General features: G+C 46.0%; 1 protein-coding gene across 7 annotated transcripts in view; it reads right to left on the reverse strand.

The window, feature by feature from the left end:
- LOC137310916 (focal adhesion kinase 1) overlaps positions 1–15,896 on the reverse strand; it is a 585,674-nt gene that overhangs the window by 99,849 nt on the left and 469,929 nt on the right. For all 7 annotated transcript variants that reach the window (XM_067978464.1, XM_067978455.1, XM_067978457.1 and 4 more), the window contains 2 exons: positions 5,973–6,073; positions 4,424–4,539 (listed from right to left, as the gene is read on the reverse strand). In XM_067978464.1, coding sequence (XP_067834565.1) covers positions 4,424–4,539; positions 5,973–6,073 — 217 coding nt within the window. The remainder of the gene's footprint in view (positions 1–4,423; positions 4,540–5,972; positions 6,074–15,896) is intronic.

Genomic DNA, 15,896 nt, shown 5'->3' on the forward strand with positions numbered 1-15,896 from the left:
TTGCCTGATACGATGGGACGTCCGGGTATGTTGGCTTTGTGTATCTTTGGGAGGCAGTAGAAGTCTCCCACGCGGGGATTACGTGGGATGAGAGTGCGTAGGATGCTTTGAAGGTCTGGATCGAAGGTCTTGATCAGTTTGTTGAGCTGGTGGGTGTGTTCTTTGGTCGGATCTGCGGGTAACCGTCTGTAGTGTTCCTGGTTGTCCAGTTGTCGGTATGCTTCTTTGCAATAGTCTGTTCTGTTCTGTATGACTATGGCTCCTCCTTTGTCCGCTGGTTTGATGACGATGTTGCGGTTGGTCTTGAGAGCGTTGATGGCGTTGCGTTGTGCTCGGGTGACATTCTGGACTGTCTTCTGAGTGCGGCTGATGAATCTGGCATTGACGCATTTCCTGACAGCTTGAGCGTACATGTCCAGCTGAGGGCAGCGACCCTCCGGAGGAGTCCAGTTTGACTCTTTCCTCTTCGGTTGCTGTACCGCGGATCCCTCTGTCTGCTGTTCCGGATCGTCGATTGTCTCATTGGGTTCGCTGCTGAAATCTTGGGGTTTGTGGTAGAATTCCCGGAGCCTCATTCTCCTGATGAATTCCTCTGTGTCCGCCGCGAGACTAGTGGGGTCCATTTTGGTAGTGGGGCAGAAATTGAGCCCTCGGCTGAGAACTTCGATTTCGTCTGGTTGAAGGGTGTAGTCGGATAAATTGACAATAGACTTCCCTGTGGTTGCAACCGTGGTACCAGGGGAAGCTTGGTCGTTGCTGGTGGTGATGCCGAGTTTCTCAAGCTTCCTGCTCTTGGTTTTCATGTAGGCAGCGTAGTTCCGTTGCCTCGTCTGTTTGGCGGTATAACGTAGCTGGTCTGCTGTGTCCTGAGTACAGGTTGAGAGTATGGACTCTATCTTGGTTTCGAGGTTGTGGCGTCTGCTGTAGAGTTGGTGTATGAGATGGTTGCGGAGTGTGCGAGAGGTACGGCGGCAGAGTCTCTCAGCGTAATCCGAGTTGTATGTGGACTTGAGTGGGTTCGTGATCTGGAGTCCTTTCGGGATCTTGTCTGCTTTCTTGCAGCTCTGTAAAAACTTGATGTCTGTGTCTAAATGCGCGATCTTCTTGGATATCCTTTCCACTGTGAGCCGGCAGTTTGTGGTGTCGATGGTAGTCATGATGTGGAGATGCCGGTGATGGACTGGGGTTGACAATTGTAAACAATTTTACAACACCAAGTTATCGTCCAGCAATTTTATTTTAAATTCACAAGCTTTCGGAGACTTCCTCCTTCCTCAGGTAAATGTTTCAGGAGCTCCTTGAAGCCTACGCATTTATACATATAGAACAATACATGGTGTTTACAGACTGCCCCTGCAACTGCCCGTTGCCAAGGCAATCACCGTGTTCAGACAGAGAGGTGTCACCTGCAGAACCCCCGAATACACATTCAACAAAAAAACAAACAGGGAAAAAAAGAGAAAAAAAAGAGAGAGGCAGAAACATCCGGAAGGCAGAGAGAGCCAGCAAATGACCCATTATATTAAAAACAGATAACATTTGTTCGCTGGTGGGGTAAAAAGCAAGAAAAGCAGTGGTCCCAGCACCGACCCCTGGGGAACACCACTGTACAACTCTCTCCAGTCCAAAAAACAACCATTCACCACCACTCTGTTTCCTATCATTTAGCCAATTCTGTATCCATGCTGCTATTGCCCCCTTTATTCCATGGGCCGCAATCTTAATAGCAAGCCTACCATGTGGCACTTTATCAAACGCTTTTTGAAAATCCATATAAACCACATCATCTGCATTGTCCTCATCTACCATCTCTGTTATCTCATCAAAAAACTCTTATCAAGTTGGTTAAACACGATTTGCCTTTAACAAATCTGTGCTGGCTTTCCCTAATCAATCTACACTCGTCCAAGTGACTGTTAATTCTGTCCCGGATTGTCGTTTCCAAAAGTTTCCCCACCGCTGAGGTTAAACTGACTGGCCTGTAGTTGCTGGGTTTATCTTTACACCCTTTTTTGAACAAGGGAGTAACATTTGCAATTCTCCAGTCCTCCGGCACCACTCTCATCTAAGGATGTCTGGAAGATTATGGCCAGTACCTCCGCAATTTCCCCCCTTACCTCCTTCAGCATCCTCGGGTGCATCCCATCCGGACCAGGTGACTTATCTATTTTAAGTACAGCTAGCCTTTCTTAGTACCTCTTCTTCATCAAATTTTAGTCCATCCAGTATCTTAACTATATCTTCCTTTACTGAGACTCTGGCAGCATCTTCTTCCTTGGTAAAGACCGATCCAAAGTACTTATTTAGTACCTCAGCTAACCCCTCTGCCTCCATGAGTAGATCTCCTTTTATGGTCCCTAATCGGCCCCAACCCTCCTCTTACTTCAAGTTCACTGTTAACATGTCTGTAGAAGACTTTTGGATTCCCTTTTATATTGGTTGCTAGTCTATTCTCATACTCTCTCTTTGCCCCTCTTACTTCCTTTTTCACTTCCCCTCTGAACTTTCTATATTCTGCCTGATTCTCACTTGTATTATCAGACAGATGTAAGTCTGTCATATGCTGCTTTTTTCCGCTTCATCTTATTCTCTATCTCCTTTGTCATCCAGGGAGTCCTACCTTTCTCCCTCGTGGAACGTACCTTGTCTGTACCCGAACCATCTCCTCTTTAAAGGCTGCCCACTGTTCAATTACAGTTTTGCCTGCCAATCTATGATTCCAATTTACCCGGGCCAGATCTGTTCTCATCCCATTAAAATTGGCCCTCTTCCAATTGAGTATTTTTACTTTAGAGTGGTCTGAGTCCTTCTCCATCGCAATTCAAAATTTTATGATACTATGATCGCTGCTCCCTAAATGCTCTTCAACTGACACTTGCTCCACTTGGCCCGTCTCGTTCCCCAGAATCAAGTCCAACAATGCCTCCTTCCTCGTTGGGCCAGAAACATACTGGTTGAGAAAGTAATCCTGAACACATTTCAAAAATTCCTCCCCTTCTTTGCCCCTTATATTATTGTTATCCCAGTCTATATTAGGATAGTTGAAATCCCCCATTATTACTTCTCTATGGCTTTTGCACCTCTCTAATTTCCCTGCACATTTGCTCCTCTATATCCTTCCCACTAGTTGGTGGCCTATAGAATACACCCAGTAGTGTAACGGCACCTCTGTTGTTCCTCAACTCTAGCCAAATAGATTCTGTCCTTGACCCTGCTAGGACATCCCCTCTCTCCAGCACTGCAGTATTATTCTTAATCAATACTGACACTCCCCCCCCCCGACCCACTCCTATCTTTCCTGAACACCTTGTATCCAGGAATATTTAGTATCCAATCCTGCCCTTTTTTGAGCCAGGTCTCCGTTATTGCCACAAAATCATATTCCCATGTGGCTATTTGCACCTGCAGCTCATCAACCTTGTTTACCACGCTTCGTGCGTTTACACACATGCTCCACAAACCCCTCTTAGACTTTCTTGTACTCTCTCTCAGTCTGACCCCATCTAATACCGTACTATTTTGTACTCTAGGGCTATCCTTTTCTCCTGATCCTTTGTGCCCCTTGTTTCCCCTTTCCAATGCTACATCCTGGGGCCCATCCCACTGCCAAAGTAGTTTAAACCTCCCCACAGTAGCAAACCTCCCCGCGAGCACATTGGTCCCAGCTCCGTTGAGGTGCAACCCGTCCGGGCCTGTACAGGTCCCACCTCCCCCAGAACTGGTCTCAATGGCACCTCCCCCAGAACTGGTCCCAATGGCCCAGGAATCTGATGCCCTCCCCTCTGCACCATCTCTCCAGCCACGCATTTATCTGCTCTATCCTCCTATTTCTATACTTGCTAGCGGGTGGCATCAAGGCAAATTGTAATCAAGAGGCAGAGATGAACTTTTTCCCGTCATTCATCTGCTATCCTGCAGGTGGCACTCATTTAGCACCGTTTCCAAAAGGTGATTCTTTTTCTTCATACATCGGGATTGGGATCTATGGTATTAGGTTAATTTTTATTCATTATTTCCTTCCTATTTAGGACCTCCCGTACCTTTTTAATAGGAAGGGTAAGCAGACAACTTCCACCCAGGCCTCTACCAATGCTGCTGAAGATCAAATAAAGTGTGCAACATTAAAAGTATAGGGTAGCTCACCCAATGATCTCTGCCGGTAGGCAAGCACTGAATGTATATTCAGTGTCTCAAGTAGAAAGAAATGTCTGAGATTGGAAACATACTTAACGAATTGACAGTATGGTACATGGCACTTTTTCCAAATGACGTGAGTGTTGTGGCACTTCGCTTCCAGTTCAAACACCATTTTACACACTATTTTTAGTTAGTAACTGATCAACAATGCAGTGAGTTAGGTTCCATCCAAATCAACATTCCCACAGTATCCTTTCCTTTGAACAACTGGAGCATATTTACTCACCGATGTACAAATCTCTTACTCTCCAGATAAGAGAGTGCTGTGCTGAGCTGGTAAGCATACAGAATTAAGGAGGCCAAGTCCAAGTTGTATTTTCTTACTTGTAAAAACGACCGCAACTGAGTGAAAAAAAAAAACCAATTCAAAACATTTTTTTTTAAAAGTCATTTTCCTTTAAAAAAGCAGTTCTAAAAGTATTATTCTTTTGACACAGGACAAGCATGAACATGTTGTAAATGCATCATATTGTAAACCTTCTGGCTTATTACTTCTTAGTATTATGTGGGGTCTTAATTTCACATTAAGCTTAAAAAATTGTAGTCTGAATCTCATCTGGTTCTGGGTTCATGTTGTTGTCCTATTTGTGCAAGTGCCTTTATAATCTGGAAGCAGCTGGTCAAGTTAAATTATTAAATATAAGTCTGAAGAAAAATAGTGAATTTTAAATTATACAAGTCACTGGTTATGCCGCAGTTAGAATATCATGTCTAATTTTGGGACCCTTACTTTAGGAAGGATGTGAAGGCCATGGAGTGGGTGCAGAAGGGATTCACTGAGATGATACCAAGGATTAGAGGCTTTAGTTATGACAGACGAGAGAAACTGTGGTCTTTTCATTAGAACAAAAGAGGTTAAGAGGAGAACTAATAGAGGTATTCAAAATTGGGAAAACCAATTTCCATTTGTCGGTGAGTCAGTAAATAGAGGGCATAAATTTAAGATCACCACCAGAAGAATGAAGGGAAAGGTTATTTTATTTTTACACAGAGGGTTGTTTGGTCATGGAGTGCCCTACCAGAAACCATGGTAGATAAATATTTGAAAGACAATTTTAAAAAAATCTTGGGAATGGAACTAAGTGGATACATCTTTCAGACAGCCGACAATGACCTGTGTAGATTTAGTATTATCTCTGCTTTAGTATTCTATACCCCTAATTATAAAACTTCAGATCGCATATGCTGTTTTTTGTTCACAGGTTTATGAACTTATCTTCCCACATTTAAGATTTGTGCATTTGAATCTCAAAGTCTCTCTGCTCCTCTACTTCTTTTCAAAAGTTTTACCATTTAGCGTATATTTCCATTCATATTTTTCTTCCTCCCAAAATGTAAACCTTCCCATTTCTTCACATTAAATTTCATCTGAAAACTATCTGCTCAATTTACTAATCTATGTCCTTCTGATGTTGTTTACAGTCCTTTCCACAATTAACAACACTCCCTTTTTTGTGTCATCTGTAAATTCTGATAGTGTCGCTAAAGACAAGTCCAGATCATTTCTTGAATACAGTGCACATTATCAATAAGTATCTTTTATGCCTTTTAAAAATTTATGTACACAACATCCACTGAAATTCCTTCATCAGTATACTCCATTAATTCTTCAAGAACTCTATTAAATTTGTCAGATATAACTTGCCTTTTACAAATGCACGCTGATTACCCTGAACTAGCCCATGTCATTCTAAGTGAATTTATGTTAAAAAAAAACAAATACAGACTCTTTCATAGTATTCATATTTTCCTGAATATAGTGCATATGATCATACCTCTCCAAAGGTACATAGTTCCATAATAATCCAGACTGGATTTTCTGTAATTACACCAATCAGCTTCACTATATGAGGATGGTCAAACTGCCGCATCGTCACTTTTAAGAAAGGAAACAAGTATTTGTTATTCTTCAGTGATGACATATTTTATTAACTGAATAAAAGAGATAGGCCAAAACTACAGTATGAATAAGAGTAGGTCATTGAGTCTCTCAAGCCTGTTCCGCCATTCAATTAGATTATGGCTGATCTGTATCCCAACCCCATTTACCCACCGTTGCTCTATTATCCCTTTGAGTCAATTATAAAAGATGTGATAACAGAACTCATGGAGGGCATTAACAGGATTGGACAAAGTCAGCATGGGTGACTGAAAGGGAAATCATGCTTAACAAATCTACTGGAGTTTTTTTTTTGAGGATGTAACCAGTAGAATAGATAGGAGAGAACCAGTGGATGTGGTGTATTTGGATTTTCAGAAGGCTTTTGATAAGGTCCCACACAAGAGGTTAGTGTGCAAAATTAAAGCACATGGGATTGGGGGGAATATACTGGCATGGATTGAGAATTGGTTGACAGACAGGAAACAGAGAATAGGAATAAACGGGTCTTTTTCCAGGTGGCAGGCGGTGACTAGTGGGGTACCGCAGGGATTAGTGCTTGGGCCCCAGCTATTCACAATATATATCAATGATTTGGATGAGGGAACTAAATGTAATATTTCCAAGTTTACAGACGACACAAAGCTGGGGTGGAATGTGAGCTGTGAGGAGGATGCAAAGAGGCTCCAATGTGATTTAGACAAGTTGGGTGAGTGGGCAAGAACATGGCAGATGCAGTATAACATGGATAAATGTGAGGTTATCCACTTTGGTTGTAAAAACAGAAAGACAGATTATCTGAATGGTGATAGATTGGTGAAAGGGGAGGTGCAACGAGACCTGGGTGTCCTTGTACACCAGTCGCTGAAAGCGAGCATTCAGGTGCAGCAAGCAGTTAGGAAGGCAAATGGTATGTTGGCCTTCATTGCAAGAGGATTTGAGTACAGGAGCAGGGATGTCTTACTGCAGTTGTACAGGGCCTTGGTGAGACCACATCAGGAGTATTGTGTGCAGTTTTGGTCTCCTTATCTGAAGAAGGATATCCTTGCCATGGAGGGAGTGCAACGAAGGTTTACCAGACTGATTCCTGGGATGGCAGGACTGATGTATGAGGAGAGATTGGGTCGACTAGGTCTATATTCACTAGAGTTTAGAAGAATGAGATGTGATCTCATCAAAACATATAACATTCTAACAGGACTAGACAGACTAGATGCAGGGAGGATATTCCCGATGGCTGGGGAGTCCAGAACCAGGGGTCATAGTCTCAGGATACGGGGTATGCCATTTAGAACCGAGATGAGGAGAAATTTCTTCTCTCAAAGGGTGGTGAACCTGTGGAATTCTCTACCACAGAAGGCAGTGGAGGCCAAGTCATTAAATGTATTCAAGAAGGAGATAGATATATTTCTTAATGCTAACGGGATCAAGGGATATGGGGAAAAAGCGGGATCAGGGTAGTGAGTTCGACGATCAGCCAGGATCATTTTGAATGGCAGAGCAGGCCCGAAGGGCCGAATGGCCTACTCTTGCTCCTATTTTCTATGTTTCTATGACGCCCTTAACTAACAAAAATCTATCGATCTTGGTCTCGAAAGATTCAATTGACTCAGCATCCACAACCTTTTCAGGGAGTGTTCCAGATCTCTATTATCCTTTACGTGATTTTACTTCAAAAAACAGACTAAGAATTAACCAGTTAAAGTCTGTATCAAAACGTGGAGCTCCACAAATACTGCACTGTACAGTGGTAGAATATCAGTTTGCCCCAACACAATTCTTATAATTATAAATTTCTATATTCAGCTGAGCCATCAGAAAAATGTGCTAGAAGCCAGACTTTTCCCTAAAGTGAGTGAAGGGAAAAAAAAATTGCATGCATAGTCAGAGAGTTCAAAACTTAGCCAAAAACATTAAAAGGGCCCCCTGCATGAATGGCACACTAAATGTCGAAACATGAGAATAATTATTAAATGCACATGCTAATAGCAATGCAGCCATAAAGCCAATAAAATTAATTTGAACAATCATATAGCCATTTAACCTTTTCAGTACAAAAGGTTGGCTAAACCAGGAGGGATTTATTTAGTATATGATACAGCACAGGAGGCCATTCAGCCCATTGTGCCTGTGCTGGCTCTTTGGTAGAGCTGGATCATGTTCTGGGGAATGAGGTGGGCCAACTGGAGCAAATGTCAGTCGGGGAATATTTAGGGAACAGCGATCATAGTATCATAAGGTTTAGATTAGCTATAGAAAAGGACAAGGAGCAATCTAGAGTAAAAATACTCAATTGGAGAAGGACCAATTTCAGTGGGATGAGAAGATATCAGGCCCGGGTAAATTGGAATCAAAGATTGGCAGGCAAAACTGTAATTGAACAATGGGTGGCCTTTAAAGAAGTGATAGTTTAGGTACAATCTAGATACATTCCCACGAGGGGGAAAGGTAAGCCAGAGCTCCCTAGATGACAAAAGAGGCAGAGAGTAAGATGAAGCAGAAAAAAGGGGCATATGACATGTCAGGTTGATAATACAAGTGAGAACCGGACTGAATATAGAAAGTTCAGAGGGGAAGTGAAAAATGAAATAAGAGGGGCAAAGAGAGAGTATGAGAATAGACTGGCAGCTAACATAAAAGGGAATCCAAAAGTCTTCTATAGGCATATAAACAATAAATGGGTAGTAAGAGGAGAGGTGGGACCGATCAGGGAGCAAAAAGAAGATCCACGCATGGAGGCAGAGGGCATGGCCGAGGTACTAAATGAGTACTTTGCATCTGTCTTTACCAAGGAAGAAGAGGCTGCCAAAGTCATAGCAAAAGAGGAGGTAGTTGAGATACTGGATGGGCTAAAAATTGATAAAGGAGGTATTAGAAAGGCTGGCTGCACTTAAAGTAGATAAGTCACCCGGTCCAGATGGGAAGCATCCTAGTTTGCTGAGGGAAGTAAGGGTGGAAATTGTGGTGGTACTGGCCATAATCATCCAATCATCCTTAGATACGGGGGTGGTGCCAGAGGACTGGAGAATTGCAAATGTTACACCCTTGTTAAAAAAAGGGTGTAAGGATAAACCCAGGAACTACAGGCTGGGTTAGTTTAACCCTGGTGGTGGGGAAACTTTTAGAAATGATAACCCAGGACAAAGTTATAGTCACTTGGGCAAGTGTGGATTAATTAAGGAAAGCCAGCACAGATTTGTTAAAGGCAAATCGTGTTTAACTAACTTGATTGAGTTTTTTGACGAGGTAACAGAGAGGGTCGATGACGGCAATGTGGTTGACATGGTGTATATGGACTTCTAAAAGGTGTTTGATAAAGTGATGCATAATAGGCGTCAACAAAGTTGAAGCCCATGGAATAAAAGGGGCAGTGGCAGCATTGATACGAAATTGGCTAAGTGACAGGAAACAGTAGTGTGAATGGTTGTCTTTCAGACTGGAGAGAGTATACAGTGGTGTTGCCCAGGGGTCAGTACTAAGACCACTGCTTTTCTCAATATCTATTAATGACTTGGACTTGGGTGTACAGGGCACAACTTCCAAATTTGCAGATGACGCAAAATTTGGAAGTGTAGTGAACAGTGAGGAGGATAGTGATAGCCTTCAAGAGGATATAGACAGGCTGATGGCATGGGCAGACACACGGCAGATGAAATTTAATGCAGAAAAGTGCGAAGTGATATATTTTGGTAGGAAGAACGGGGAGAGGCAATATAAACTAAAGGGTACAATTCTAAAAGGGGTGCAGGAAGAGAGAGATTTGGGGATGTATATGCACAAATCTTTGAAGGTGGCAGGGCAGGTTGATAAAGTGGTTAAAAAGCATACAAGATCCTGTGCTTGATAAATTGAGGCATAGAGTACGAAAGCAAGGAGGTTATGATGAACCTTTATAAAACACTGGTTCGACCACAACTGGAGTATTGTTTCCAATTCTGGGCATCGCACTTTCGGAAGGATGTGAAGGCCTTAGAGAGGGTGCAAAAATGAATTACTAGAATGGTTCCAAGGATGAAGGACTTCAGTTACGTGGATAGACTGGAGAAGCTGGGGTTGTTCTCTTTAGAGCCGAGAAGGTTGAAAGGAGATTTGATAGAGGTGTTCAAAATCATGAACGTTTTGATAGAGTAAATAAGGAGAAACTGTTTCCAGTGGCAGAAGGGTCGGTAACCAGAGGTTTAAGGTGATTGGCAAAAGAACCAGAGGCGACATGAGGAAACATTTTTTTTTACATAGCAGGTTGTTAAGATCTGCAATGCAATGCCTGAAAGGGCGATGGAAGCAGATTCAATAATAACTTTCCAAAGGGAATTGGATAAATACTTGAAGGGAAAGAAATTACAAGGCTATAGGGAAAGAGCAAGGGAGTGGGACTAATTGGATCATAGCATCATAGAATGGTTACGGAAGGAGGCCATTTGGCCTGTCGAGTCCATGACGGCTCTCTACAAGAGCAATCCAGTTAGTCCCACTCCCCCGCCCTTTCCCTGTAGCCCTGCAACTTTTTTCCCTTCAAGTACTTATCCAATTCCCTGTTGAAGGCCACGATTAAATCTGCCTCCACCACCCCCTCGGGCAGTGCATTCCAGATCTTAACCACTCGCTGTGTAAAAAAGTTTTTCCTCATGTCACCTTGGGTTCTTTTGCCAATCACCTTAAATCTATGTCCTCTGGTTGTTGACCCTTCTGCCAATTGGAATAGTTTCTCTCTATCTACTCTGTCTAGACCCTTCATGATTTTGAATACCTCTATCAAATCTCCTTTCAACCATCTCGGCTCTAAAGAGAACAACTCCAGCTTCTCCAGTCTATTCACGTAACTGAAGTCCTTCATCCTTGAAACCATTCTAGTAAATCTTTTTTGCACCCTCTCTAAGGCCTTCACATCCTTCCAAAAGTACAATGCCCAGAATTGGAACACCATCAATCAGATCTCCTCTTAACCTTCTCTGCTCTAAGGAGAGCCCCAGCTTCTCCACATAACAGAATTACTTCAACCCTGGTGCCATTGTAGTAAATCTCTTCTGCACTCTCTCTAAGGCCTTGACATCCTTCCTAAAGTGTGGTGCCCAGAATTGTATACAATACTCCAGCTGAGGCCTAACCAGTGTTTTAAAAAGGTTTAGCATTAACTTCCTTGCTTTTGTACTCTATGCCTCTATCTATAAAGCCCAAGATCCCATATGTTTTTTTAACAGCGTTCTCAATTTGTCCTGCCAACGTCAAAGATTTGTGTATGAGCACCCCCAGGTCTCTCTGTGTTCCTACACCCCCTTTAAAATTGTATCATTTAGTTTATAGTGCCTCTGCTGATTCTTCCTACCAAAAATGTATCACTTCACACTTCTCTCTGTTAAATTTCAACTGCCACATGTCTGCCCATTTCACCAGTCTGTCTATGTCCTCCTGAAGTCTGTTACTATCCTCCACATTGTTTACTACATTTCCGAGTTTCATGTCATCTGCAAACTTTGAAATTATACCGTCTACTCAAGGGACGGCCAAAAAAACATTTCAAGCAAATCTTTTTCGTAAACAATTGTTGGCAGCTGAATTAAAGTCAAAACAAAATTCCTGTGATGTAACACCATCCTTGCCATAGCATCAACACATCTCTACAAGCTAATGCCCTAGGTTTGAAGGTGTAACATCTTGTTTAACAATCATAAAGTGACAACTGTTGATGTAGCTGTGTCTAAAATATAGGACAATAATACCAATACCGCCCAGTGGCATGAAGTGGTTGGACACAGGTTTGATCTCATAACTCCAATAAGTTCTCGATTTGAGAATGCCAAATAGAGGGTGCAGCATTACCCAATATGGAGTGGGTGAAACTGGACCACCCACGCAATACTTCTCCCCTGCCAACAGTAAGCCAAAGCCAAGGGGTTGGGCAGCAGTGAAAGTCTGGGGAAAGGCATTTTCAATAGTAAGAAATGAAACATTTGCTTTATTTAGCTTTATAAAACTGTATTAATTATAGCCTGTATGGGGAGATGCTGTAGGAGGATAGCAGAGTGGTAATCCAAAGCCATGCTCTGCACAAAAAAAAACTTGCAATTATAAAGCACCCTATCACAACTTCCGGAGTCCTGGAGCAGTTGACAATTTTTGAAATCCAGTGACTTATAAAGGCAAATGCGGCAGCCAATTTGTGCACAGCAAGGCCCCACAAACAGCAAATGACATGAATGAGCAATTGATCTGTTTTCGGTGGCTGAGGAGGAATGTTGGCCAGGACTCTCTTATCTCGATGGTGTCATGGGACCTTTTACATCCACCTGAACAGGCAGCTGCATCCATGGTTTAATGCCTCACCAGAAAGACGTAACACCAACAATGTAGCACTCCCTTAATACTTAAGTTTCAGTCCAGATTATGTGCTCAAGTGCTGGAGTGAGGCATCCGATTCAGAGGTGAGAGTGCTACCAACTCTCAGGGCAGTGTCCTAGGTCCAACTATCTTCAGCTGCTTCATCAATGACCTTCCCTCCATCAAAAGGTGGAGCTGTTTGCTGATGATTACAGTGTTCAACTCCATTCGCAATTCCTCAGATAATGAAGTAGTCCTGTATACAGCAAGATCGGGACAACATCCAGCCTTGGGGTGATAAGTGGCAAGTAATATTCATACCAGACAAGTGCCAGGCAATGACCATCTCTAACAAGAGAGAGCATAACCGTCGTCACTTGACATTCAATGGCATTACCATCACCAAGTCCCCCTCCATCAACATCCTGGGGTCACTATTAACCTGAAACTGAACTGGACTAGCCATATAAATTCTTTGACTATTAGAGCAGGTCAGAGGCTGGGTATTCTGTGGCTAGTGGCTCACCTCCTGATTCCCCAAAGCCTCTCTAACACCTAGAAGGCACAAGTCAGGAGCGTGATGGAATGCTCTCCACTTGCCTGGATGGGTGCAGCTCCAACAACACTCAAGAAGCTCGACACTATCCAGGACGAAGCAGTCCTTTTGATCCAGTTGTACAGGGCATTGGTGAGACCACATCTAGAATATTGTGTTTAGTTTTGGTCTCCTTATTTAAGAAAGGACATAATTGCTTTGGAGGTGGTTCAGAGAAGGTTCACTTAACTGATTCCTGGGCTGAGGGGGCTATCTTATGAGGAAAGGTTGGACAAGTTGGGCCTGTATACACTGGAGTTTAGAAGAATGAGAGGTGATCTTATTGAAACATATAAGATCCTGAGGGGACTAGAAAGGGTAGATGCTGAGAGACTGTTTCCCCTTGTGGGAGAGACTAGAACTAGGGGCCAGTCTAAAATAAGGGGTCTCCCATTTAAGACGGAGATGAGGACAATTTTTTTCTCTGAGGGTCATGAGTCTGTGGAACTCCCTTCCCCAGAGAGCAGTGGAGGCAGGGTCACTGAATATTTTTAAGGCTGAGTTAGATAGATTCCTGATTAACAAGGAGTCAAAGGTTATATTACGTCGACAGGAAAGTAGGGTTGAGGTCGCAATCAGATCAGCCATGATTTTATCAAATGGCAAAGCAGGCTCAAGGGGCCGAATGGCCTACTCTGCTCTTAATTCGTATGTTCGTATCAGTATGCATCCACTGGCTCACTGGCTTAAACATCCACTCGCTCCACCATCGGCGTACCATGGCTGCAGTACGTACGATCTACAGGATGCACTGCAGCAACCTGCCAAGGCTTCTTCGGCAGCACCTCCCAAACTTGTGAGCTCCACCACTTAGAAGGACAAGGGCAGCAGATGCATGGGAACACCACCAACTCCAAGCTCCTCGCCAAGTCACACCATCCTGACGGACAGATATTGCCCATCCTTCACAGTCACTGGGTCAAAATCATGGAACTCCCCTACCTAACAGCCCTGTGGAAGCACCTTCACCACACAGACTGCTACAGTTCAAGAAGAAGGCTCACCTTCTCAAGGGCAACTAGGGATGGGCAATGTGACAGCCTTGCAGCGATGCCAATACCTCGTGAGTGAATAAAATAAAACCTCAGCCTGCGCCACAGTTACTCACGGTATATACTTAGGGAAGAGGCAGAGCTGGCTGTGGCCCCCTCCTGCTGAAAAACCCAGGTTACTGACTGCATTTCTACAGATGTGTGATAGACGAGAGAGGAGAGAAAGATAAGGAACATTAGCACCAGAGAGGGCAGTGCGAGAAACAAGCCAGACAGCAGCACCACTTAAAGCAATATCAGAGACAAAAACCAGTTGAAGGAAGGATAAGAGACACAATGGGCTCAATTTTGAAATGGTGCTGGGTTGGCAGCAGGGGGGGGGGCGGGGGGATGGGGATGGGTGAGGTGCACGTGCAAACCCAAATAAAAACAAGTCACTATTTCTGACGCGATCACAATGTAATTGATGGTGATTAAAGGTCTTTCCAGGTTTTGCGTCCGCAGCCCGATTGACAGGCTTGCTGCCGACAGGAGCTGCAACGCCGGGTAGGGGTGGGGGGGGGTGGTGAGAAAGAGAGGAAAGAGAGCGAGCAAGACGTCATGCAGCGCTGGAACAGAAGATGAAGATGATCCGGGGGGGGGGGGGGTGCGAGGAAGTAGGGAGGTCGAGGGGGTGAGTGGGGAAAGTCGGGGGGGGGGGGGGGGGGGAAGTGGGAAAGTCGGGGGGGGGGGGGGGGGGGAAGTGGGGAAAGTCGGGGGGGGGGGAAAGTGGGGAAAGTCGGGGGGGGGGGGGGGGAAGTGGGGAAAGTCGGGGGGGGGGGGAGGAGTGGGGAAAGTCGGGGGGGGGAGTGGGGAAAGTCGGGGGGGGGGGGGGAGTGGGGAAAGTCGGGGGGGGGGGGGAGTGGGGAAAGTCGGGGGGGGGGGGAGTGGGGAAAGTCGGGGGGGGGGGGGGAAGTCGGGGGGGGAGTGGGGAAAGTCGGGGGGGGGGGAAGTGGGGAAAGTCGGGGGGGGGGGGAAGTGGGAAAGTCGGGGGGGGGGGGAAGTGGGAAAGTCGGGGGGGGGGGAGAAAGTCGGGGGGGGGAGAAAGTCGGGGGGGGGGGAGAAAGTCGGGGGGGGGGGGGAGAGAAAGTCGGGGGGGGGAGAAAGTCGGGGGGGGGGAGAAGTCGGGGGGGGGGAGAAAGTCGGGGGGGGGGGGAGAAAGTCGGGGGGGGGGAGAAAGTCGGGGGGGGGGGAGAAAGTCGGGGGGGGAGAAGTCGGGGGGGGGGGGGAAAGTCGGGGGGGGGGAAAGTCGGGGGGGGGGGAAAGTCGGGGGGGGAAGTCGGGGGGAAAGTCGGGGGGGGGGGGAAAGTCGGGGGGGGGGGAAGTGGGGGGGGGGGAAAGTCGGGTGGGGGGAAGTGGGGGGGGAAGTCGGGGGGGGGAAGTGGGGGGGGGAAAGTGGGGGGGGGGGAAAGTCCGGGGGGGGAAAGTCCGGGGGGGAAGTCGGGGGGGAGGAAAGTCGGGGGGGGAAGTCGGGGGGGAGGAAAGTCGGGGGGGAAAGTCCGGGGGGGGAAGTCGGGGGGGGAGGAAAGTCGGGGGGGGGGGGAGGAAAGTCGGGGGGGGAGGAAAGTCGGGGGGGGAGGAAAGTCGGGGGGGGGGGGGGAAGTCGGGGGGGGGGGGGGGGGGAAGTGAGGGGGGGGGAAGTCGGGGGGGGGGGGGAAGTCGGGGGGGGGGGAAGTCGGGGGGGGGGGAAGTCGGGGGGGGGAAGTCGGGGGGGAAAGTCGGGGGGGGAAAGTCGGGGGGGGAAAGTCGGGGGGGGGAAGTCGGGGGGGGGTGGAGAGTGCTGAAAGTCAGGGGTGGGAGTGGGGAAAGTCGGGGGAGGGAGTGGGGAAAGTCGGGGGAGGGAGTGGGGAAAGTCGGGGGACATGGGGGGAGGGGAAAA

This window comes from Heptranchias perlo, chromosome 3 (assembly GCF_035084215.1).
Source record: "Heptranchias perlo isolate sHepPer1 chromosome 3, sHepPer1.hap1, whole genome shotgun sequence".
In the NCBI taxonomy this organism is placed as follows: Eukaryota; Metazoa; Chordata; class Chondrichthyes; order Hexanchiformes; family Hexanchidae; genus Heptranchias; species Heptranchias perlo.